The sequence below is a fragment of the Callorhinus ursinus genome, unplaced genomic scaffold (assembly GCF_003265705.2).
Source record: "Callorhinus ursinus isolate GAN/ISIS: 27379988/994484 unplaced genomic scaffold, GSC_fseal_2.0 scaffold12, whole genome shotgun sequence".
Classification (NCBI taxonomy): Eukaryota; Metazoa; Chordata; class Mammalia; order Carnivora; family Otariidae; genus Callorhinus; species Callorhinus ursinus.
The window spans coordinates 15,935,812-15,960,336 of NW_027397074.1; the positions used below are offsets into that span (position 1 = coordinate 15,935,812).

Genomic DNA, 24,525 nt, shown 5'->3' on the forward strand with positions numbered 1-24,525 from the left:
TTCTTTCATTTGTTTGTTTTTGTAAATGGGAGAACTAACAAAGTTTATATGGTGATGGAAAAGATCTAATGAGAGAGGGAGAATTTGATGATGTAGGAGGGAATAATATCTGGTGCCGTGTCCCTGGGTAGGCAAGAAGGGGTGGATTGTGGTGCGTGAATAGGGGGATTGACTTTGGATAATTACCTGGCCAGCTAATCCTTAGAACAGGAGGGAAGGCTGAGCATGAGTGCGGATGGTAGTAGGTGCAGAGATGTGGTGGGAATCTTTGGAACTTATCTTTTGATAGGCAGCAAAGTCATCTTCTCAAAATAGACTTTGAAGGTTTGAAAGAGAAAGAGAGAAGGTATGAAAAGGTATTGTGGCACAGTTGGGAGAGAAAATGTCCTAGGAAAATAAAATATGATTGCCAGAGTGTTTTAGGGGACCCATTGAGGTTAGTGTTCATCACTGTAACGTGAACACAATCTACATGATGAAAGACTGTTCTTCAGCTTCATTCAGTTGCACTGAGTAGGCCTGGTGCCTCTAGAGCTTGTTTAAACTGGCACTGGTTTAGGCCAGAAAGAATCACCTGTTAGGAGATGGGTGGGGAAATTTATAAAGCAGTAAATATTAAGATTGAATTGAAGCTGAGCAAGGAAAGGTATGAGACATGAGGGAGGTGAGGGACAGTGAAATGGTAGCAAGTTCAGTGGATTGGGTCTCGTTGGGGTCAAAGAACTGAAATGGGGTATTGAAGGAGAAAGCTAGAATGGATAGAAGTTGGTCAGAGAGTTGAGAGGCTTGGAATTGAGAATATGGTAGGCAAAAGAACGGAGAAGCTCATTAGTGGAGATGAGGTCAAGGAGCTGAGAAGAATTATAAGGGTCACCTAGGTAAATATCAAAATCACCAATAATTGCAACAGGAGTAGTGTTTGAGTATGTGATCATAAACTAGATGCTAAAATCTTCAGGGAGTGAGGGAAAGTGACCAGGAATCAATAAATTGCTGTAAGGATCGGTGACAGAGATGGTAAAAATGCTGATTAGGCAGATAGCAATAGAGAATTTGAGGCAAGCTCTACCTTGTTGAGTATGATTTTCAAGTAATATTATAAAAATGGAAATCTTTAATTAATATACTTTATTTGAACAACATCTAAGAACTACAGCTTTTTAAAAATACAAAAACCTTTCGTTTCTAGGATGCTCGTAGGAAATCTAAGTAAATTTTGGACTAATTCTGTCAATTTTCTTTTTAAAAAATTAGTTCTTGATTTGGCTTTTATGGAGAGGAACATGTCTCCCTCTGTTGATAATGTGCCATAAGATTCACCAGAGATTGCTTTTTATTGCTTTGCTGCAATGTGTTCCCTAGTATCTTTGACTTCCACTGTGGTAATGAGTCACAATGATCAGAATATACCAACATACTGTTATATTAATAGAATTTTACTAGACTATTTGTAGACTTAATTTGATTATACTTCTATGCCCTGGTAACATTTTTTGTATGTCAGGAGATACCTAGGAGACTTTGACTTGGTAGGTGGGTTGGGGGTGGTTCCCAGGCAATTTAAAACAAAAATTCTGTGATTCTGGGGCAAAGCCAGGCTTTGCCTGGAAACCTTTGCCTTAGTAGGAATAAGGAGTCTATAAAAAGAGGAATATTAATAATAGTGCCCAACTCAACTGTCACCTAATCACATTTAGTCTAAATGCCTTTTTCCTGATATACACAGAAAGCTGCTTGAAAATTTTCATCAGATTATGACTTCCTCAGTAGAGCCTAACTAAAATAGCCTCGCCGTTAGGCACAGGGTAGAAAGAAAATCCCTTGTATGTTCATAAGCAAGAAGGAATTGTCATATTTATAATTTGGAAAGGAGCAAAATGAATCTTTCATCCAAAAGGCAGATCTTAAGTAAGCTTTTATTTTTGTTGTTTCCCTTTAGTTTAGTTTAAACAAAATAAGAATTTTAAATACTAGTTATTACATATTGAGGATATAGACAACAGTTCTGGCACAAACTGGGGCTGAAGAATGGATGATTAATTCTCACTGATATGAAGAGCCAGGACATTTATCCATTTTCTGTAGTGAGGATTCTCAGCAAAGACATTAGTTTTCAAAGAGGATCTGGAGGCTAATTTTTGGCTACATGAGTAAGAAAACAAAAGAGAAGATGAAATGGGAGGAGGAATGCATAAAGTGAAGAGAATTGGAAGAGCATTTTTTTTCTAAGCTTGTAATTTCTTATACCTCTTATATAAGATAATGGAATTTGAATTCTTTTTTTAAAGATTTTATTTATTTATTTGACAGAGAGAGACACAGCAAGAGAGGGAACACAAGCAGGGGGAATGGGAGAGGGAGAAGCAGGCTTCCCGCTGAGCAGGAGCCCGATGCGGGGCTCGATCCCAGGACCCTGGGATCATGACCTGAACTGAAGGTAGACGCTTAACTGACTGAGCCACCTAGGCGCCCCTGAAATTTGAATTCTTAAATCTTCCATTTTCCCAATTCTGTTCTTCTGAAAAGTTTTGAAATGAAACAAAATCTCTAATTTTCCATCGTGACTCGATGGAGCTTTTCCCTATTTTACTGGATGGATTATACTCATATTTGAAACTTTTATGATACTTTTGTATTTATATTATCCAAAGTAAGTTACCGTGGGCTCATTTGGAGCCTGTTCCAAGGAAAACATGATGTTAGTTTTGTACACCATTAACAATTACTGAATGGTTAGAATAAGCAGACATGACCAGCCTATGGCCTTAGTGTATCATTTTGTATAATTCTTTCGGTTGACTGGGAAGCTCTGCTTCCTGTAGTAATAGCTGGGGCCGCTATTAAATCTGGAGAATCCAGAACGGCCTCAATCCCATGGTTGGAAATTGGTGCCAGTGTTGGCTGGGAATTCAGCTGGGGCAGGGACTCTGGTTCTTCTCTACAAGCATATTATTATGTGCTTGCTTAGGCTTCTTCAGAGCGTGACGGCTGGATTCAGAGATTCAAAAATGGAGAATTGTACATGCATGGAAGTAGAAGCTGGGAATCTCACATGTTACACAGGATCACTTCTGCCTCATTATATTTGCTACAGGGCTGGCTCAGATTCAAGGGGAGGAGAAACGGTCTCCCCTTGGCTATAAGAGGAGTGACAAAGAATTTGTCGCCATCTTTAAATAACCACAGTCCATCCTTGGACCACAAATTATTTATAATTCTCACAAATGCAAATGCGGTAAATTCCTCCAAACACTCCTGAAAAATCTCATTGCATTATAGTATCAGGCTGAAACTCGGGACTCAGGTTCTCATCCTCTGAATCAGGTCCTGGGGTTCAGGCCACTTCTTAGATGACGTGACTCAGGTACAGACTCTTGAACTAGGAAGACAAGTTACGTCCTATACACACTCGAGTTACAAAGAGATAAGGACAGGAGGACCGCAGTTGTTTCAAAGGGGAGGAAGTAGGAGGAACCTAGCTTTCACCAGTCCATTGAAATTCTGATATTCAGCCAGGTGTATGTCACCAGCTTCCCCTGTTTTGGGGAAAGGGAGTATGTGGTTAAGGCTCTGTTCTGCTTCCTGGGAGTGGTTGCCTGTGGTTCTTGGCTGTAGTCTTTGAGTCACCATTGCTTTTCCCTAAGACATGGAGCTAGGCCTTAATGTAAGTATCTTTCTAGGTCTGCTTCCTGACTGTAAAAATTTGAGTTGACTGTCCATTTTGACTCACGCTGGTGGCTGTTCCATTGGTGGGTTCTCTGTGAATTCATTGGGATTTACCCCATTTGAACAAAACCACAGCCACACATCTTTTTGGGATAGGCCTCTTCTTATTTTGGACTTTGAGGTAAGATGCTATGGGACAGTGCCTTTAAGATTCTTAGAAACTCTTTTGTGTAGCTGAGGACCTGGTAGGCAGGCCTTTGAGAATCTTAGAAACTCTTTTGTATAGATGATACAGTCCAGGCAAAACAGCCTTATGTCTTTCTGAGGTCTTAACAAAGGGTCTTATAGCCACATCCTTTGATTCGATCTTGACCCCAAGGTCACATTTTACTGGCAGTACCTTCAATTAGATCTTTGCTGTGAGACTATTTTTTGAAAATCTAATGTTGGTTCAGGTTTCTTCATTCATTTGTTTCTTCCTTTGGTGTTTTTCGTGGGGATACTGTAAATGATGTGTCCTTCTCAGTGTATCACTTCAGGAGCACAAGATTTTGGTTTCTTCCATTATTGATGATGTTCACTGATCCCTTGATTAAGGTGCCCCAGTTTTCTTTACTGTAAATGTATTACTATTTTGAAGGCAGAATTGAATATTGGGATTGGGCTGAGAGAGTTATGCACTAGCCCTGTTGAGTTTAAGATGCCTCTTTCACATCCTTGGAGAGACTAGTTCAGAAACAGGGGTGCAAGTTGCTGTGTCAGTTGGAAAGATAAAGTGGTCTTTTTCTGTTTCTATTTTCTCAATGAGTACAGAATTGGGATCATCAACATCAGTGACCGTGAAGGAATACTTTGAGGGGAAAAGTTTGGAAAGGTCTTCTTAGAGTAAATTGACTAGGAAAATTTAGTGGATTTATGGGCAGTGTTGTGCTAAGAGGGACCACTTGGTACTTGTCATAAGTTCATCATGTCACCATTTAGAATGTTCTGCTTTTTGAGGACAGACTGATTATGAGAAGAGTTAACTTTTCTCATAGTTGAGGTTTGGCCAAGTGAGCATAGTGGAGAGAGGAGTAAGGAAGTTTAGAGTGTATGCAAGGGAGTGATTATCATGACAGGGCATGGAAGATAAACTCAATTGGGTAGACAGGAGGGAGGGAAAGACAGTGAAAAAGTGGTAGGTAGTGTTCGTGGTTTAAAAGTCTTCAAATAGTTATAGTGAAAGTTCTAGGGAAAGATGGATAGGAGATGGTGAATGGGGGTTGGAGTGATTGAAATCAGGATGTGGGAGGGATTTCATCTACGTTCTGGTTTAATACCTACCAACTCCATATTATCTCCATTTTAGACATGGGCAAATTATGTCATAGAGATTAAATAACTTGACCAAGGTCACACAGCAAGTAAATGGCAGAATTTGGATAGGAAATCAAAATAATTAGTTTTGTTTTTAAGCTCCAGCATCTTTGTACTAAACCAGCTGCCTCTGATTCATGACAGTTGTCCGCTAGACAAAGAGTAATCATTATTATGACTGAGAATGTTTACATTGTGTTTGTTTTGCTTACACCAGACTTATTATGGCATATGAATGAAAAAAAGGCCTCAGAATACATTTCTAATTTTAAAAACATCTCCTTACTTTCTTCATAAAACAAATGGCCTTTAGAATTTGAAAATGATTTTCACTTTCATCTTTGAAAATTCACAAGTTAGGATTCACATATCAGTTTTGAGTAAGCTGTTAGTTAACATGGAGTAAATTCTACCTTATCAATTTACAGTAAAATAAAAATTCTCAATGTTAAGGAGATCATCCTCCATTTTCCTACACTTGAAATTATTTAAGTAGATCCCTACTTAAACAATAAACAATGACAATCTAAGGAAAAGAATGTAAGGTAATTTTGATTATCTCTACCTTAGGAGGCTTCAAGAAAATTTGCTTAGGTTCTAAGTAGATGGTAGTAAAGATTTTATGCTTCAGTAGAGGAAAAGTGACATTTTAAATAGAATGTTTTTCAGCCTAATAATTAAAACAACAATACTTAGCAGACTTCCACAATACTGCAAACAAACAAAACCCAATTGGCTGGGCTGTTTTTAGTTTAAATTACATGGAGCCCTTTCCAACACTACTTATAGGTAGAGAGGCTTGATTAAAATAGCTGCATAATTCCTGAGCAGAGGGTTTTCTTTGCTGTAATTATATTCGTGTGGTGACTCATACTCTCTTAATTCCTAGATTTTATAAATCAAAGGAAAATATTCCCTTGAACTTTGCCAACCTGGAAGACTCAAAAGTTGTTTTTTAAAAATTATTGTTGTTATTTCTACTACCACTATGACTTCTCTAAATATTATACCTATTTGCTTTTAATCTCACTCAAACTAGCTCCAATGATGGGGATTTACTCATGTGACTGATAGAGAAAGGATCCCACAGATACTCAGCATCAGGGATGGGCTGTTCTGGATCCCAGGACCTGAGCAGCAGAGATTTGGGGGCTTTCCCTCTGGTGTTCCCCACTGGCACACCTCCATTTCTTTCAAGTGTCTGCTCATTTTTTACTTTCTGCCTCTCTTTTCTTGAATGATTTTTTTTTGTGAATTTACTTGTTCAGATTCCCAAGACAGGGAATAATAGTTGGTTCTGCCAATAAACACTGACTGTGTATGGCACATTTCCTCCCCCACTTCTGGGAAATTGAGACCCATACAAGGTTGGGGGCCAGTGCTTCGCAAACATTTGGCTGGTACCTCTCCTGTGTAGGGTATGGCTGCAGGTAACTGGGCGAGATGTGGATGCTGGAACTGTGACATGTTTTGCTCAAGGCAGATTTCTGTCATGCAGCTTCACTTTTGTTAGAAGACCTTTGAAATTTGTGAAATACTATCTCATATCCTCATGAGAAGAAAAGGAAAAAAAGAAAGAAAGAAAGAAAGAAAGAAAGAAAGAAAGAAAGAAAGAAAGAAAGAAAGAAAGAAAGAAAGGAAGGAGGGAGGAAGGGAGGAAGGAAGGAAGAAGGGAAGGAAGGAAGGAAGGAAAGAAGGAAAGAAAGGAAGGAAGGAACGAAGGAAGGAAGAAAGAGAAAGAAATAAAGAAAGAAAAAGAAAGAAAGAAAAGAAAGAAAGAAAAAGAAAAAAATACTGTTGGTTGGCTGCACAATAGCTCTTCTCTCCACCACCCTCCTTCCCCCAAACATTGTTCAGCTCTGTCTGAGTACTCATGATGTTCATGCAAGGCTCTGGAGAAGGAAAACTTGATTGTTCAAAGGCAAACATCCCAGTCGAAGGATTTGTTTTGGTGAGGCCCAGTAAGGTAATTCTGGCAAAACGTACTTGAGAAGATGGATGCTAGGGGCATTTTGTGAAGAGTTTACAGATTCTTTTAAAGAAATTCAGGGCTTTTCTACCTTGGGATATTTTTTATCTATGTAAGATGCTTAGAATTGCAGTAGCCATGCTAGGGTCATGACAGGAGCCAGTGAAGAGGACAGGTGACTCACCATGTTAGTGAAGGAGCAGAAAGATGAACTTATGCCTGGTCACATCCATGGTCACATCCATGTGCTGAGCCAGCACACTGACTAACTCTGGAACTGCCCGATGTCTGGTGGGAAATTACTTTGATGTAATAGGTAGTAGCTCACAAGTATACTACCGGGCAAGCTAGCCCCCCCCACAGACCAAATTAAAATCCTCAAGTCACATTGTTTGCTAAATTAATTTGAAAGACATGGTGAGAAGCAAGAAGAAAGAAACGGGTGGGTTAGCAACCTTAGTATAGGGTACAAGTTGGCTGGAAGGATCCCTCCAGCTAAACCTGGGGTACGTGGTGTTTGTAAGTTCTGCCTCTCTCTCTGCTGCATCTGCCTTCCCTGCTGTGATGATGTGCTTTCAAGGACCAGAGTGGAGGTTTGGGCAAACTCCATAGGTCGAAGGTAGTTCAAGCTAATGACACCCATTTGCTGGTTCTGAGTTACATAGAAATAAGTAGGCTTAGTCGGGAGCTGTAAATTGCCGGTTAGCTTGATGAACAGTCATGAATTCTATTTGTGTTTTTTGGGCAAAGAAAACATGGGGCAGAAATGGGTGTCAGCAGAGTTTATTAACCAAAGCAGTTTTACCCCCGAGTCTACATTGGCAGTGTCTGGAGACATTGTTGATAGTCATGGCTGGTGTGTCTGTGGGATGCAATTGGCACCTGGTGGGTAGAGGCCAGGGATGCTGCTAAACATGCTACAGTGTGTAAGATACTCCCCAAGACAAAGAATTATCTGGCCCAAAGTGTCAGTACTGTGGAAGTTGAGAAGCCCTCTGTGTCACCAATAGGTGATTGAATTAAAAAGTCATAAATATTATTTATGTATAGTGTATCCTGGATAATTAGTATCTTTTGTATATTATATCATGAACATTTATTACCCAGGTGCTTCATGAATATTAGATATCATTTGGTCACCCATCCCTTTCTATTAAGGTGTAATGCATACATGATCTTCTGAGTTATACTTACCCATCCTATGCATTCTGCCACATCTAAAAAAATTTTGTTTACTAGTTACTTATCTATATTTAAAACATCTTAGAAGTGTTTGCCTATATTTTGTAAACTTCAAATTTATTCGTCTAACAGACTTGGAGATTTGCAGAAGCAAATTCACATTACACCTGTCCTGGAATTTCTAACAAGAAATAAGATAAAAATGTCCTATAAACAAACTATGAATTATTTAAGCCACTTTTAGTTGTGTTTTCTGCATCTTGCAGCTTTGAGCATCCTAGCTGGCTCCCCCATAACATCATTAGGAAAATGTATTCCAAAGATACATTTATCTTTGATGAATGAAACAAGGAGTTAGACTATAATTATAGGTTTCCTAAATAGTAATGTAGGGATCAGATACTGTAGGAAATTGATTATGGTGCCTGTGTTAATATAACACATGCTCGATCATTCTGTTTACCTTTCAAGCAACTGTAGGCATGGTGCTTATCACGGCAGGCCTATGCACTCAGATTAAGAGAAAAAGAGAGAGCGTGTGCACATGCAAGAGCAGGGTGCGGGTATGGGGAGGGACAGAGGGAGAAGAAAGAAATAATCTTAAGCAGGCTCCACACTCAGCATGGAGGCCGATACAGGGTTCAATCTCACGACATTGGGTCCTGACTGGAGCTGAAATCAAGAGTTGGTTGCTTAACCCACTGAGCCACCCAGGTGCCCCAGAAATTCACATTTTTTAAATGATTGGGATACGTTTGGCATGGTGAACTTCAGAGCACTGTGAAAAAGATTTTTTAGTTGGCTGAACATCTATTGACAGAGTAAATTTAGAAATTTAAGTTTTGTGGCTCAGTTGGTTAAGAGTCTGCTTCGGCTCAAGTCATGATCCCAGGGCCCTGGGATTGAGCCCCATGTCGGGCTCCCTGCGCAGTGGGGAGCCTGCTTCTTCCTCTCCCTCTGTCCTTACCCCCTGCTCATGCTGTTTCTCTCTCACTCTGCACTCTCTCTCTTTCAAATAAATAAATAAAATCTTAAAAAAAGAAATGTGTAGCTTCATTAATTATTTTTATTTAATGATGTTTATATTTTAATGCTTTAAAAATCTTAAGACTTTAAGACTTTTATGGAAGTTGTGTCTTGAGGCACCACCACTGAAAGGGGAATTTTTTCATATCTATGGAATTAAAGGGAAGCATATTTAAGAAAATCTAAACAGTTTTAAATGATACAAGAAGGTTATTTAGGAGAGATTTCAAAAAGGATTATTTAAAAATGCTCAAAGCATATTCCTTCTCATTTCTTTGCCCCCTTTTAATGTTTTCATGATGGAGAGGAATATTTTGTTAGATTAAAATATCACACATTAAAAATGGTAAAGTGTGATATCAAATCAGAACTATTTGATAAAAGCTAAAGTAAAAATGGGAAGGATGAGATGTCTTGCAAATAACGGTGAGCTTATGATGGTTTCCAGGAACTGAACTAGGTCAGAGGAATAAGCTCTGGTAGGCAGTGGGGTGACAGGTGACTTAACCTCATACTTTTTTGGAAGTACTAGGATGTGTGTGTTTGTGAGAGAGAGAGAGAGAGAAAAAGAGACAGAGAGAAAGAGCGAGAGGGAGAAAGAGACCTATAAAGTTTTATTTTTGTTTTAAAGTATGAGCTAAAGAACCATAAAGCTGGTATGTGTAAACTTGTCAATTTTCAGATGATTTACATTTTCAAGGTCCTCTTTAATCATCATTTCTGTTTGTTACAGCTATTTGCTGTCCTCTGAATACGTAGAGAGACACGTTGAACATGGAGGGAAGACGGTGGAAGTTAAAGTAAGTAAAACTGAATCATAGACCTGTACCTCTGAAACAAATAATACATTATAAGTTAAAAAAAATAAAAAGAAGAAGATAGAAGGAAGGAAAGAATGAAGGGGGGGAAATCGGAGGGGGAGACGAACCATGAGAGATGATGGACTCTGAAAAACAAACTGAGGGTTCTAGGGGGGGGGGGGGGGGGGATGGGTTAGCCTGGTGATGGGTATTAAGGAGGGCATGTTCTGCGTGGAGCACTGGGTGTTATATGCAAACAATGAATCATGGAACACTACATCAAAAACTAATGATGTAATGTATGGTGACTAACATAACATAATAAAAAAAAGTAAAATTGTTTCCCTCTGGGGGAAATTTTTTGAGAATTTTTAAAATACTGATTCTGATTTTAATTTTCATCAATACTTCTAATGTACAGTCTTGGGGTTTTTATATTTCAGAATTCTTCAAGAAAGTGTATCACCCACTTGTGAATAAAAACCTTCAGTTATCAGAGAAAGAATTCTTAGTGTACTGTAGGAATTGTTGGAGTTAGGTTTGATGGGATTAATGTAGTGCAAGGGGTTCTTTTTTAGAATATGTCACAGAAAATAATTTCTGAATTTGCCTTTAAGGCTAGCCCTGAGAAACAAGAGGTAAAATCTTGGGTCCAGGGTAGATACATGACTTTGCATTCAGTTGAAAAAGACATTTCCCTGGAAAAGTGGTATTTATTAGGTCTACAGGGAAAGCCCTGGGGCTTTTTAAATCCCTGGTGAGAGAAATCGCAGGACACTGGTTCTTGTCAGGTAAGCTCTGAAAAGGTGACTTGTAAATAAAAGCCTCTTCCAATTATAGGCATAGGAATGTATATTTTTGTCCAGTCTACTGATGATGTCATCTGAAGACATGTGAGACTGAATCCCACCCAGGGGTTTCTTTAGGCCCGTTGTATAGTATGATGTTTTAACCATGTGTTTATTTTCTTCTAAACAGTGTTCAGACTACCTGTTTTACTTTATAAGAATTATAATACCACTTATATATATTTGCTTTCTTTTTCTGAATATAAATTTGACACAGACTCATTTTAGTAAACTTACAAGTAGAGAAAAGTGGGGGAAAAAATGAAAAATCATCCTTAAATTCATCACTGAGGTAAACTTTGTTTTCATTTTGTTGCATGTCCTTTTAGTATTATTTTGTCTTATGCACCTATTTATATTTTAATTTTTTTATATAGTTGCTATCATACATACCTGCACTATAGTAAGCAAGATTTCTATATCATGTATAGACATCACTGATAAAGACTTAAAACAAAATCTGTTAATTTTTATAAGTGAACTAATTATAATAATTATACCAGTACTTCCAGAAAGTTACTCTAAATTTATTAAGACTGGCTGATTGAATGGTTGGTTGATTTATTGCACTGCCTTACTGCAGAAAGGATGTCAGGATTTTCCCAGGTATGACATAGGAGAATGGTGCCATTTTGTTTGGAGTTGGAAAAAATTACCGAGATGTAGAATCTCTGGGCTTCTGTTCTCTTCCCTGTTTATTTGGCTTCACTTCCTTATTTTGTAGGATGCTTTTCTGAATGCAGAGTGTATCTTATTCTTTTGTTAAATTAAAGAGGAAAAGAAATAGTCATTTCACTATCAATTTCCATTTATGCCTGTCAGTGGAATAATGAAATGCATACATGAGCGTGGAGGGCAGATCTAGCAAAAAGCTGTCTTCTGTTGCTACAGCAATATCCCTTTTCAGGAAACTTGAACTTCATCAACAAAGCTTACTCCACTCTGAGATCATTAGACAAACGGGTATATATAACACCTAGAGCTCTGATGTTCTGCACAGTCTTGGCTGATTTTCTAGTCTGAGAATTGCGTTTTCTTGGTTGATGGTTTGCCTAACCCCCCAAGCCTATTAAACAAGGGAAATAATAAATCCAATCTTCATTCAAACCCTTGGGCCAGAAGACGTTTCTCCCTTCAAGAAAACCACTTGGATCTCACCCATCACCTCCATTTGTTTCTAGTCCTTTTAAAAATCTAACTCAAAATTCTCCTCTGGGTTTTTTTCAGGAACCACATTGAAAGCTCTGAATCCTGCCCCATCAATTCAGTTAGTAGCCAGTTATTTTCCTGCTGGTTCTCTTGTGTCTTGCCCTTTGTGCTTCACTCTTTGGGGTGTTTCTTTTTACATGGAATCTGTTAGTTCTCTTTTCTTTACCAATGACTCAGACTTTTCTTAAGCTTTTCTTTTCACTATACATTAGGAGCTAAAATTGTAGCATTTCATATTTTTTTCTCTTCTTTCCACTACTTTTTCAAAACAAATTTTTTTACCTTCTCTATTAGTTTGCTAAGGCCTCCATCACAAAGTACCACAGAATGGCTTAAACAACAGAGATGTATTTTCTTAAAATTTTGGAGGCTAGAAGGCCAAGACCGAGGTGTCAGCTGGGTTGGTCTCCTCTGAGGCTTATAGATGGTGCCTTCTCCTTATACCTTTACAAGGTTTTCCCTCTGTGTGTGTGTGTGTTCTCATTTCTTCTTCTTCTTCTTTTTTATTTATTTGAGAGAGAGAGAGAGAGAGCACATGAGCAGGAGAGGGGGAGAGGGAGAGGGAGAAGCAGGCTCCCCGCTGAGCAGGGAGCCCGATGCAGGACTCAGTCCCAGGACCCTGGGATCATGACCAAAGGCAGATGCCCAACCGACTGAGCCACCCAGGAGCCCTCTAATTTATTCTTCTTAAACAGACCATTCTTCATGTTGGACTAGGGCCTACTCTAACAACCTCATTTAACTTAATTACTTCTTTAAAGACTGTGTCTTCAAGTACAGTTACAATCGGAGATACTGGGGGGTTAGGACTTCAACATAAGAATTTCAGAGGAATAAAATTAAATCCATAATGCCTTTCCTAAGAGTGCTTTTTTTTTTTAAGATTTATTTATTTTAGAGGGAGCGAGGGCGAAAGAGCACATGTGGAAGGGGCAGAGAGAAAGGGGAGGAGAATCTCAAGCGGACTCCATGTTGAGTGCACTGAGCATGGAGCCCCACCCAGGGCTCCCTCTCACGACCCTGAGATCGTGGCCCTGAGCTGAAACCAAGAGTCCCACACTGAATGGACTGCACCATCTAGGTGGCCTTGTGCTTTTCTTTTGGAAGTAAAATAAATGAAGGGTATATGAAATCAAGACAAAACTCTTATTTCTTTTGATGATATAAAATCAAAATCAAAATCATTATGCCAGATCGGGGTGCCTGGGTGGCACAGTCTGTTAAGCATCTGACTTATGATTTCAGTTTAGGTCGTGACCTTGGGGTTATGGGATTGAGCCCTGCATGGTGCTCCCTGTTGGGCGAGGAGTCTTCTTGAGATTTCCTCTGCCCCTCACCCCGCTTGTGGTCTCTCTCTCTGTTTCTCTCTTAAATAAATAAATAAATACAATCTTAAAAAAAAAATCATTAAGGCCAGATTTAAACAATGGCTAGATACCAATCTAGTAAATGACTCTGCTCAGGTGTCATGGAACCTTTATTTGTGAAACTCGGGTGCAATGCATTTATTTAAGGGTGTGAGTATGAATGTGGGAAAAGGAATACATTTGCATAAAAAATATGAAATAGCTACTTTTAGATGGTGATTTTTTTCAAAACTTTTTATTTATTATTTTTAAATTTAAAAAAATTTTAAAGATTTTATTTATTTGAGAGGGAGAGCATGCAAAGGAGCATGACGGGGGTGGGGGGCTGGGGGCGGGCAGAGGGAGAAGCAGACTCCCCGCTGAGCAGGGATCCCGATGCAGGGCTGGATCCCAGGACCCTTGGATCATGACCTGAGCTGAAGGCAGAGGATTAACCGACTGAGCCACCCAGGAGCCCCTAAAACCTTTTTAAGTTGTAAAATATAACACTGGCACAGGAACTGCTAAGGTGAATACCCTATAACCACTATCCAATTCAAGAAATAGAGCTTGACCAGCTCTTCTGTGTGCTGCTTCCCAAACCCGAGCCCCTCCCTCCTCCTCTTACAGACTTGTAAGTAGTATTGTGACCTTTATGGTTATAATTTCCTCACTTTTGTTTATTGTCTTATCACCTGAAATTGTACCCCTGCAGTTTAATTTGCCTATTTGAAGTTTTTTTAATGAGTTTTAAAAAGTCTCTTTTAATCTGTTGGTTTCCTCATGTCTTTCTTTTTTTATTCTCCTTTGCAATTTATTTATTATTTTTTTTAGAATTTTTTAAATTTAAATTTTATATTTTATTTATTTATTTGAGAGAGTGCATGAGCTGGGGGGCAGGGCAGAGGGAGAGGGAGAAGCAGGCTTCCTGCAGAGCAGGGAGCCCGATGCAGGGCTCCATCCCAGGACCCTGGGATCATGACCTGAGCTGAAGGCAGACGCTTAACTGAGCCACCCGGGTGCCCCCCTCTCCCTTGCAATTTATATGTTGTTTCTTCAACAAATAAATTGTTTACCCTATGTGGACTCTCACAGTGGGGATTTTGCTGTCAACTGCAATTTTATATTTAGAGTAAAATGAAATCTTATGTCTGTGATCGTTCCTTAAGATAGTGATTTGTATTATCTGCAAGGACATTCTATGCCCTGTTGAAGGTAGTTTTATTCCAGTCAGATAGATACATAATCCTGATTTTAAAGTTCTATTAAAACCTTTTCTTCAAAGTTTACAAAGATAAAAGCTTTAAGCGGAAAAAAAAAGATATTTTTGTTCCCTTAATAAGACATGTTAATCTCATCTTTCACTTACATTTATTTCCAGTTCATTTAAAAATTAAATTCTAAATTTGCTCCTTAGTTTAGGAAGAACTTTTTTTGTGTCTGATACGAACTTTTAAAAGAATTGTAACATTAAGCTTCAACTGATCAGAATATCTTGGGAACAAAATCTTTTCATTTTGACTGTGACAAACTGTGGATCTAGATTCTTCAGACAGAGTGACCTGGGATTGATGAGTAGCAGCAAATAAGTATAAACCATGCAGTTCACTCTTTTACTGTTAGCTAGCTTTTTTTTGGTCTTGAGCTGAAGGCTGCCAGTTTTCAGCTTAATTGTTTGCCAGTAATATAGGCTCTCAATCGGTATTATAATACTAATAATAGTAACCACTGATATTTATTGCTCATGATGGGACAGGCACATGAATTTATATGTATTCAGTGCTCAAAACGACCTGTGATTATAAATATAATTATTATGAGACTTGACAGGAAACTGAGTATAGAGAGGTTATATAATTGGCTGAAGATAACACAGTAAGGAATAATAGAGCCACGGTTAAAATCTAGGTTACTTAACTCTTGAGCTGACTCTCACACCATATTATCTACCATATATTCTATATTATATATGATAGGATAGCCAGAGCAACTGGAATGTATTTTATTTAGACTTATTTTATGCATACCTAATTCGTTTTTGATGTATGTAGCAATTACTCTTTTATAGTCTTATCCTTAAGCTGAAGTAGTGGTCTACCCAAAGACCCTTTATGTATTTCTCTCAAATTTGGTTATGTGTTTGGGTAGTTTTTCAGTAATGTCAGTTGCTTTGGGCAAAATATGGTAGAGACACATCCAGTACAAAGCCTGTTTTACTTTTTACATCTCAGAAAAATAGCCGCAGTAAGAGTTTTAGAATATTAGGAAAGGAATGGCTAAATTCTTTATATATACCAAGAATATGTATAGATGTGGGATGAGGCAGATTTCTTTTGGATGAAAAAGTAAAAATAGATATCTTGGTAGAGATATGGTTTATTATATTTATTACCAATGAAAGACCATGACCAATCACCAGTATCATTTGTTCTAACAGTATTTTCTTTGGTCTAATTTTTTGATGTCTTAGGATAATAATCAAAAGTAATAGCTGCCAAGTTGCCAAGCTCAAATTATTTCTAATCTACTGTATGTGAGCACTCCTAGCTTGTCTTTGCATCAAAATCGTAATCCTTGAGGATGGGTGTGTACAGAGATGCCCGTTATACAGCCTTGACTTTGGCGATCAACTGGTTACTGCCCATCGTTTAAGTGAATTGAGTGCACTCAAGGATCATTGTCTCAAATTATGTCCACAGGGGCAGTAAAAAGATGGTAAGAGAGCAAAGGAGTATGGATCAAAGTTGCAATCTAGAAATAGGTAAAGGAATTGGAGAGAGTGCTGTGTGTTGGGGTACAGGTGCCAGAGGAGATGGTGCCTCCTTGAGGGTGGGAGAAGTTATTGTGACTCAGGGAACCTTTTTCTCTAGTGGAATGGTGGTGTAATTTTCATTAAAAATGTTTTCTAAGCAAATTGAAATAGCCACTGTTACTTTTGGAAGTAGAATGTTGGTGAAGTTGATATAGAAGCAAGGAGAAAGCCTGAGTTTTTTTTTTTACCAAATAGGTTTTCTCCTGCTCTTCACATCCATCTTCCCTTCCTGGGGTTGAAGCTCCAGGAAGGATTCCCAGCTTAACCAGCAGGTGCATGTGCTACAGGCAGAATCTCTGGATTCCTTTTGCACTCATTTTTCTAAGACAGATTTCTAGCTCATTCATCTTTCTTGAAAAAGAGATACTTTTTTTTTTCTTCTTATCCTGCCTTAATCTTTTTGTTTTCTACAATGACTGTGTCAAAGACAGGAAAAAAATTCTAGTGGAGAACAGCTTTAAGAGATCACTTACAAAATATTAAATATGATGACTGTCAGGACAACAGAGACCTTCCTGGCTTATGCTAACTTTGTAGCTCCTATAAGCCTGAACAGTATCCATAGATAATTGCTTGTTATCTTGAATTGTATTCAAGCTTTCTCATGTCTCATTTTCTGATTTCTCCATGATGAACATAATGCTCAACACTTGAATAGTTTAAAAGTTATATAACATATTGAACAAATAATGTTTCTTTTTTTTTAAAGATTTTATTTATTTATTTGACAGAGAGAGACATTGAAAGAGGGAACACAAGCAGGGGGAGTGAGAGAGGGAGAAGCAGGCTTTCCCACTGAGCAGGGAGCCCGATGCAGGGCTCGATCCCAGCACCCTGGGATCAGGACCTGAGCCGAAGGCAGACGCTTAACCAACCTAGCCACCCAGGCGCCCCACAAATAATGTTTCTTAAGATATCATTTAACTTACTTTGTTTGCAAAAAATACCCCTCAAATAATTATATGGTGGTATAAAATATTGTGGATTTTTTTCTCAAGTAAAAAATGTTCTCAGTTTGTCATTAGTGATTTTATTTATTTTATTTAAAATATAGGTTATAGTTTAGTGACTGCATTCTGCATCCTCTACTTTTTATAATGACAAGACCTTGACATATCCTTTTATGACAGAGATTTTTCTTGAATTCGTTCCATACAACTGAAGAGTACATAAATGCTTGAACTATTTTTTTTTTTTTTGGCCATCGGAGCACAAGAATAGCTATGAAACTGCCAAAGTGTCATTATATATATTTATTAATAGCAGCAGAGAAGATGCACAAAGGGGTTAATCTGCTTTTGCTTATCCTGGATATCAGGTTTCCTTATTGATTCTCAGAACGGCATTATCATCCAGAATCTTGGTTCTTTCTCTAGAAGCAAGAAGAGTAAGCGATTAAGAAAAGGAAAACCAGGCGTGGGTGTGCAGTAAATTTTGCTGCATGCATTAGTACAGGGCCATCCATGCCATTCCATCGGTGACGAGTCTTCTGAAATGGAGACTAGTGTTTTTGTTTTCAAATAGCTTTTAGGTAATCTCTTTATTTTGAGGTTGTCTTTGACATGAAATGCAAGCAACAGCCACTGTTGCCAAGTAATCTGTACAGAAGCTTTTTAAAATCTAGTTTTCCTTTTTTTTGTTTTAGGAGGACTCACCAACAGCATTTCTCATCCATAATGCGCTTCTTATTAACAACTTTCCCTTACATTTGAGGAACATGTTCTCTATCTTGAATTCTCACTACAGTAGCTTTTTCAGAGCCTCTTGGATAAGGGAATAATACTTAGTTACCTAGACAGTAATCAGGTCACATGGTCTGAGAAGATGCTTTTAGAGAGGATTTCTTTTTAAATGGATCTATTTGTAGAAGTTGTCATGTAAGCTCTTAGCTGTATCGCCTTTAATTTCAAATCCAAGGTTCAGGCATTTCCCTTGGCTCTGGGGAAATGGGGAAGGCCTTTATCTAGTAAAGTAAACTCAGTGATGTGCATTTTAAGGATGGCTGAGGGGCAGACTATCAATCAAAGACCCTTAGTTGGTCCTTTTGGGGGGGGATCGTCCTGCTGCCATGGTAATAGGGATTATTTTTTTAAACAGCTTTATTGAGATACAGTGCATTTGCCATAAACCGAAGTGGATTTTGGTCTCTATTTTGTCTATTAGGGAGATTTTTAAATTGGTTGTTTATAAATAGAGTTGATTAAAATTATGACAATTTAATGAAGCAATGGTAGTATGTTTGGCAGATGCCATTACCCATATGTCAGAATGTGTATTTATGTTCTTCTTGCTAGACTGCCTGGGAGGTTTAGGTTTAGGACTCTCACCACTGCACCTGCGTTCTTGAGCAGAACCTCAGGTGCAGAATGAAGGACAGTTTCAGGTACAGGTGTTACATGTTGTGGGATGGGCATGCAGTTACTTCACACTGGTTCTCTTTACCAGAGGGAACATTTTCAGATGTCATATTTACAGACATGATAACTTTTTACACTAATAAAAACAAATTTCACCACAAATACACAATTTTTAAAATTAGATGACTTCTAGAAATTTCTTCTGAATTCTCTGAGACAGTTTAGTTGAATTATGAGTTAACATCAATCTGACTAGTAGTAAAACCAGAATGGCTTTTAAAAATTTTTTGTTCTATGTATTTTCCTTATCCATGAATATTTGGTAACTAACTGTGGCTAAACTAGTTTTAAATTTTATTATATTTAATGACTTTATTAGCCTCTAACTGCTGACATAAATAATTTTTTGAAAAAACCTCAGGATGTAAGGATTCTACAAGAATGAGTTCTAGACTTGTGTGTGTGTGTGTGTGTGTGTGTGTGTGTGTGTGTGTGTGTGTGTAGGGTTAATCTTCCAGTAATTTCATAAGAAATTATTAAAGTGAATAATGGGGGATGGTAGTGGGATTTAATTCTAGGATCTCCTGGTATAGAGATGATTCTATAGTTGCAAAGAGATCCAGCCCAGGAAACCTTGTTTTTCTAGTTCAGTGGGTTTGAGCTGCTGCTCATTTTTAAATACTTCCATTTTTAAATAGTGGATTATATCAGAATGAGGACTCATTAATTTTCTCTGTTACTGCCAGAGCCATGATATCTGCACGTAAGTATTTTAAAGTATTTTAAATCATGAGCAAAAGTGTAGCTGGAAGAGCCATACATTTGATGGGGAGTGTATGGGAATCCTAGTCAGCTGACTTGGTTGATTGGCAATTACCATGAGTTGCTGTCCTGTATGATGTCTGTTTTCATTGCTGTCTGTAGGGCTAAATCTTCATGGCGAGTAACTGCTGCTGGTGGTTGAATATTCGCTCCTTGGAAGAGTTAACCAATTCTCCTGTTAAAGCTATCGGTGGCATATTCTCTCCAGCTAATTGCGCTCACCTTAACGGAATTAAAAAAAAAAATAAAATGACTCGCTGTGCTTCTGTTATATATCATTCTCAAAATTTGGCATTTTTGCCAATTCATTATTATGAGCCCCTAAGTGCTCATTTCACCATCAGGGATCTCTTGTTTCATACATTCTATACCTTTTTGAATCCTAGTGATATCCTGATGGGATCAGTACTGGTAACTGGACTGAGGAATAAAAGAGTAGAAGTACATGTGGCAGTTGGAGAAGCAGCAGATGCTGGGATGGTACTTACTATGTGCTGGGTACTCATCTCATATGCTAAATTACTTGGTCCTCCTGTAGTACCATTGCTGTCCTCATTTTGCAGCGAGGAAACTAAGGCACAGAAAGTTTAGCTAACTTGCTCAAGAACTTGTGTGCAACTAACTCGCCCAAGAACTTGAAGCCAGGCATTCTGGTGCCAGAATTCCTGCTTTAATCCACTATCGTCTGCCTTCTCTATGGAAACAATCACAATACCAGAGGAATCAGAATGCACATATTTAAGTCATAACACCCCAATTTACCATTTGCAGTTACATCTCCATTAGCAGTTTGTTTTAGTAAGATATACATTGGAAAGATACCATCGTTTGGTTGAGATGAGTTTCGATTATTCTAAATAGAAAATTTCTCTTATTCTAAAGAAAACCAAATGCCTTCTCAGGAAGCCTTGATTTTTCAGCCATTTTCTGTGGGGGTTTATTTTTAGTCCTTCTTTGTTCTTCATAAAGGCTGGACTGAGTATTGTTCAGCACGGGGAATTGCCATGACTCCTCAGCTATAACTGTTTGAAACATGTAGCTGTTTTGCACATGGTAGACACATGCTTCAGTTCTTATGCCCATCTTATGCCTATGTGTATTTTTATTTGCATCTGGAAGAAATGTGAAGTTTTATGGTCAAGAGTAACTAAGCTAAAACACATCATCATCCTGCCAACAGACTAGAAGATATTTGGTTGTATTTCTGCCAAGGTGCTTCAAAGTACCCATCCCTCTGTCTTCCCCAACGTGCAAGTATGTGTATACACATACACACACACACACACACACACAACCACACACACACACACGAAGAATAAAAGAGCTACACAAGTCTCACATAAAAATTGGTAAAGTGTTTGTTTCTTCCTCACATGTAATAGTTCTTCTGGGTATGTCTCCCGGCATTATTTTTTAGCCATGGCTAGTCATCTATTTGGCATCTCTTCAACAAGCTGGACAGTGTGTGCGTTTTCCCCTTGGCAGGCTTATGCAAATATATGCTCCTCTGCGATCTTGTAATCAGTGTGGTTTCAGGAAGGTCTCAGATCTCATGACTTGATTCTCTTTGCATTACAGGAGAAAATTCTGTGGGGATTAAGTAAATTTTGCTTTCCCTTGGGACTGAAGCAAGGTTGCTCTAGGTCCATCATCATGTATAATGCATCAGTTACCTTAATGGCATTGTTAAGATTCCAAGTAGTCTTAACTCTGTAGGCTGAAGAAAATATATTGGCCCATTACCAGTTTATACAGGTCAGGTATCTTAGTGCTGGGAGCAGGGAAAAATGAAAAGTGACAGCTGATGTCAGCATGAGTTCTGTTTCAAAGCTCTGTAGCCAATCTGAGTAGAAAGTCCTATTTATTTTCTTTCTAGTGTAAGATTTTTTTCCAACTAAGTATCAAAATAATTATTTCATCTGTTAATGTTCAGGGTGTTATCCATAAACTTAAAAAGACACGTTCAGCCATAAATTAAAACAAAATTAAAAGTGGCACTAACTAATGATATTCTATGTTTGGAACCAATGAACTATTTTGTAATAGAATATCGTCCCTACTTTAATTCTAATTATAGAATTATTTTTTCATTATACCGTGTCATATAATCGACTGTTGCAAATTTTTTTTGAAATTAGAGTGAACTATTAGAGTAATGATGATTGTACAAGAAGTTGTGGAAGTGTTTTTGACAAGTTTGAAACTCATTTGAAGCAAAAAAAAATCATAGATTATTCTTTGGTATTGTAATTAGTGCTATTTTCTTATTCATTTATTAAAAAAAAACTCTTATTTTCCAGTGAATAAGTGGCCACTATAAAAAGAAGAACAGGGAGGGGCGCCTGGGTGGGTCAGTCAGTTAAGCATTGGACTCTTGATTTCGGCTCAGGTCCTGATCTCAGGGTTCTGAGATCAAGCCCCGAGTTGGGCTCTGCATTGGGCGTGGAGTCTGCTTAAGATTCTCTCTCCCTCTCCCTCTGCTTCTCCTTTCCCTCCCTCCCTCCCCCCCCCCAAAAAAAACAAAACAAAAAAAAAGGTAATAAAGACCAGAGTATAAAGTACCTCAGCATTGAATGCTTTGAGTGTTTATAGCCATTTTGGGGGGTAATGTGCAGGCCTCCACTGATGTTTTATCATAGCATCCTTTCTGTTACATGTAAGAGGTAGAAAAAGAGGGAGAGGTAGATGCGAGTAGACTTGATTATCCCTATAGAAAACTTTTAAAAATTTAAGCAACTGGGGTTCAAATGACTAGGAAGGCTGATATTAGAGATTTATGACAGAGTAGAAAAAAGCCTAAATTCTCAGATACCCGACTTGTGTTCTCAGTCATCTTTCATTCAGTAGCCGTGTATTGAATGCTTGCCATTAGCTTAGGGAGGTAGCTATGAATAGTATGATGCAATTCTCACTCTCATAAAACTTGTAGTTTAATAGGGATGATGGGCATAATGAAAATAGCTACCAAAAGAGCTTTTTAAATGACAGTCATGAAAGTGCTGTACAGGGAATTAAGTCCACATTAAGTCCTGAATGCATTTGATGGGAGACATGACCTAGTCCGCTTGGTCAGGGAAGACTTCTGTAGGGAAATGATATTAATTCTGAAGTTTGCATGGTATGTGGGAGGGGAACAGCTTTTCAGGCAGTGAAATGAGTATGTGTAAGGGTCCAGAGGCCTTGCTGCAGGATCTTGGTGCGTGAGAGAAATAGAGATCAGAGAGAGTGGACAGAATAAGAAGTGGAGATAGGATCAAAGCAGGAGTGTGGTATTTGAGCAGAGCCTCAACTCAGAGAAATCAGGTATGACCGACAGGAATCAGGCCAATCCCACCTTTGGACTTCACACATTGATTTCTTCTTTTCTTGTTCTCAGAAATCTGGAAGAGTACTTCTAACCGTCTCTGGAAGGCAGAATAGTTGCTTTGGTAATTCTGAGTGGGGTCAATAGGTATTCCACATAAGCAATTAGATTTTTGTGCAGAGTTAAGTGCCGTGTCTCTGAGCTTCTTCATACTACTTTTCTGATTAAGAAAAAAATTTTTTTTTAATTTTTCTTGAGTAGTGTTAACAGATGTCACTGAGCACTTGTTTTGTTTTCAAGTCCAGGACAGGTCTGTAGTTTGGATGCAGGAAAACATAAAGACTGACAATACTGCTAGGGTTAGACAGACCTGAATTCATATCCTGACACTGCCAATTTGTGTTTGTATGGCCTTGGACAGTACTTACTCCTTCTGTGTTTCATTGACCTCATCTATTAAGTGTACCCAGAGCTTTGGGTATGGGAAGTGCTCCATAAATGTTAGTTTTTATATTATTATTAAGGGCAAGTGGCAGTTTATAAAAAATTTCTGGCTAAGCCTTTGGTGCCTTCTGCCCATTCTTCCTGCTAGTTTCTGATCCTACTGAAGACACAGGAGGCACAGCAGGATCAACAAAAGCTGTCTTTCACGATCTGCTTCCTAATAAAATAATCATCTTTGCCTCTAGACTATAAATTCCATGAGAAGTTACTCCAAGAGTAAGCTCTCTTGGAAATTTGTACTGTGTGCATGGCATTCAGCATTATGTGTACTTAGAAGACAATAAATATCTGCTGAACAACAACAACAAAAAATGAATGAATTAAGCCTATCATCAGGAAATTGAATAGTTTCTCCCGTTCATCCAACACTGTGTGGTGAGAAGTCCAGTTTGGACAGGTCTGAGAAAGCATAGTATTCCCCCTGCCATAGAAAGATGCAGTAAATATAAACAGGAAATCTAAAAACCATACAGTGAGCCTCACATCTGCTCACCTAATATTAAGTTCATCATCTGTGCTGAGGCTCATGTTCACATTTGTTTCCTCTCTCTAAGGTATATTAGAGCCACATCTAAGTTAATTTTAAATTTCAAGGCATAAAATACCAGCAAATGACCTGTGAATAGAAATTTCTATAGTTTTGAAATATTTAAAACATTCAAAATTGTATATAACATTATATCCGTGTGTACACTTAACATGTTAGTCTTTTGCTATATTTGCTTCAAATCTTCTCAAGGTTTTTAAAGTCTAATTCTGTATCAGTGTCTCCTATTTCATTTCTCTTTACTTTATTTATGCCTTTACTCTTTTACCTGGTCAGTCCTGTAACTTTTTTTAAATACTTTTTTTTTTCCAAAGAATCAGCTTACCTTTGTTACTAACGTTTACTTCCTTTTACTTTAAAAGCATTTTGCTTGTGTTCTTTTCATAACTCATTGAGTTAAATGTTTAACTTATTCATTATCAATTCTATTTTCTGTAAGCATCTAGAAATGTAAAATTTACTCTTGGTAGTATTTTAGCAGCATCCATGAAGTTCTGATACTTAGATTTTTTATTGTTGTTGTCCATATATATTTCTTCTGTAATTTATACATGATTTTTATATGACTCATAAATTTAGATTTTAGAAACAACTTATAACTTGTTTAAAATTTTTATATTAAACATTTTAAAATTCCCAAACATGTGAGCATCTTTGTTGTTGGTTTTCAATTTTGTTGCTTTATGCTAAGTGCTGTGTATAAGATACTGATTTTTTGGAAGTTGGCCTGGTATTTGAAAGAAAAAAGTTGGTAACCCTTGATTTTTTAAAATAAAT

At 37.9% G+C, this 24,525-nt stretch overlaps 1 protein-coding gene across 18 annotated transcripts in view; it reads left to right on the top strand.

Moving 5' to 3' along the window:
- Window positions 1-24,525, top strand: part of ADAM22 (ADAM metallopeptidase domain 22) — a 213,146-nt gene that overhangs the window by 97,821 nt on the left and 90,800 nt on the right. For all 18 annotated transcript variants that reach the window (XM_073898755.1, XM_073898756.1, XM_073898759.1 and 15 more), the window contains exon 4: window positions 9,933-9,999. In XM_073898755.1, coding sequence (XP_073754856.1) covers window positions 9,933-9,999 — 67 coding nt within the window. The remainder of the gene's footprint in view (window positions 1-9,932; window positions 10,000-24,525) is intronic.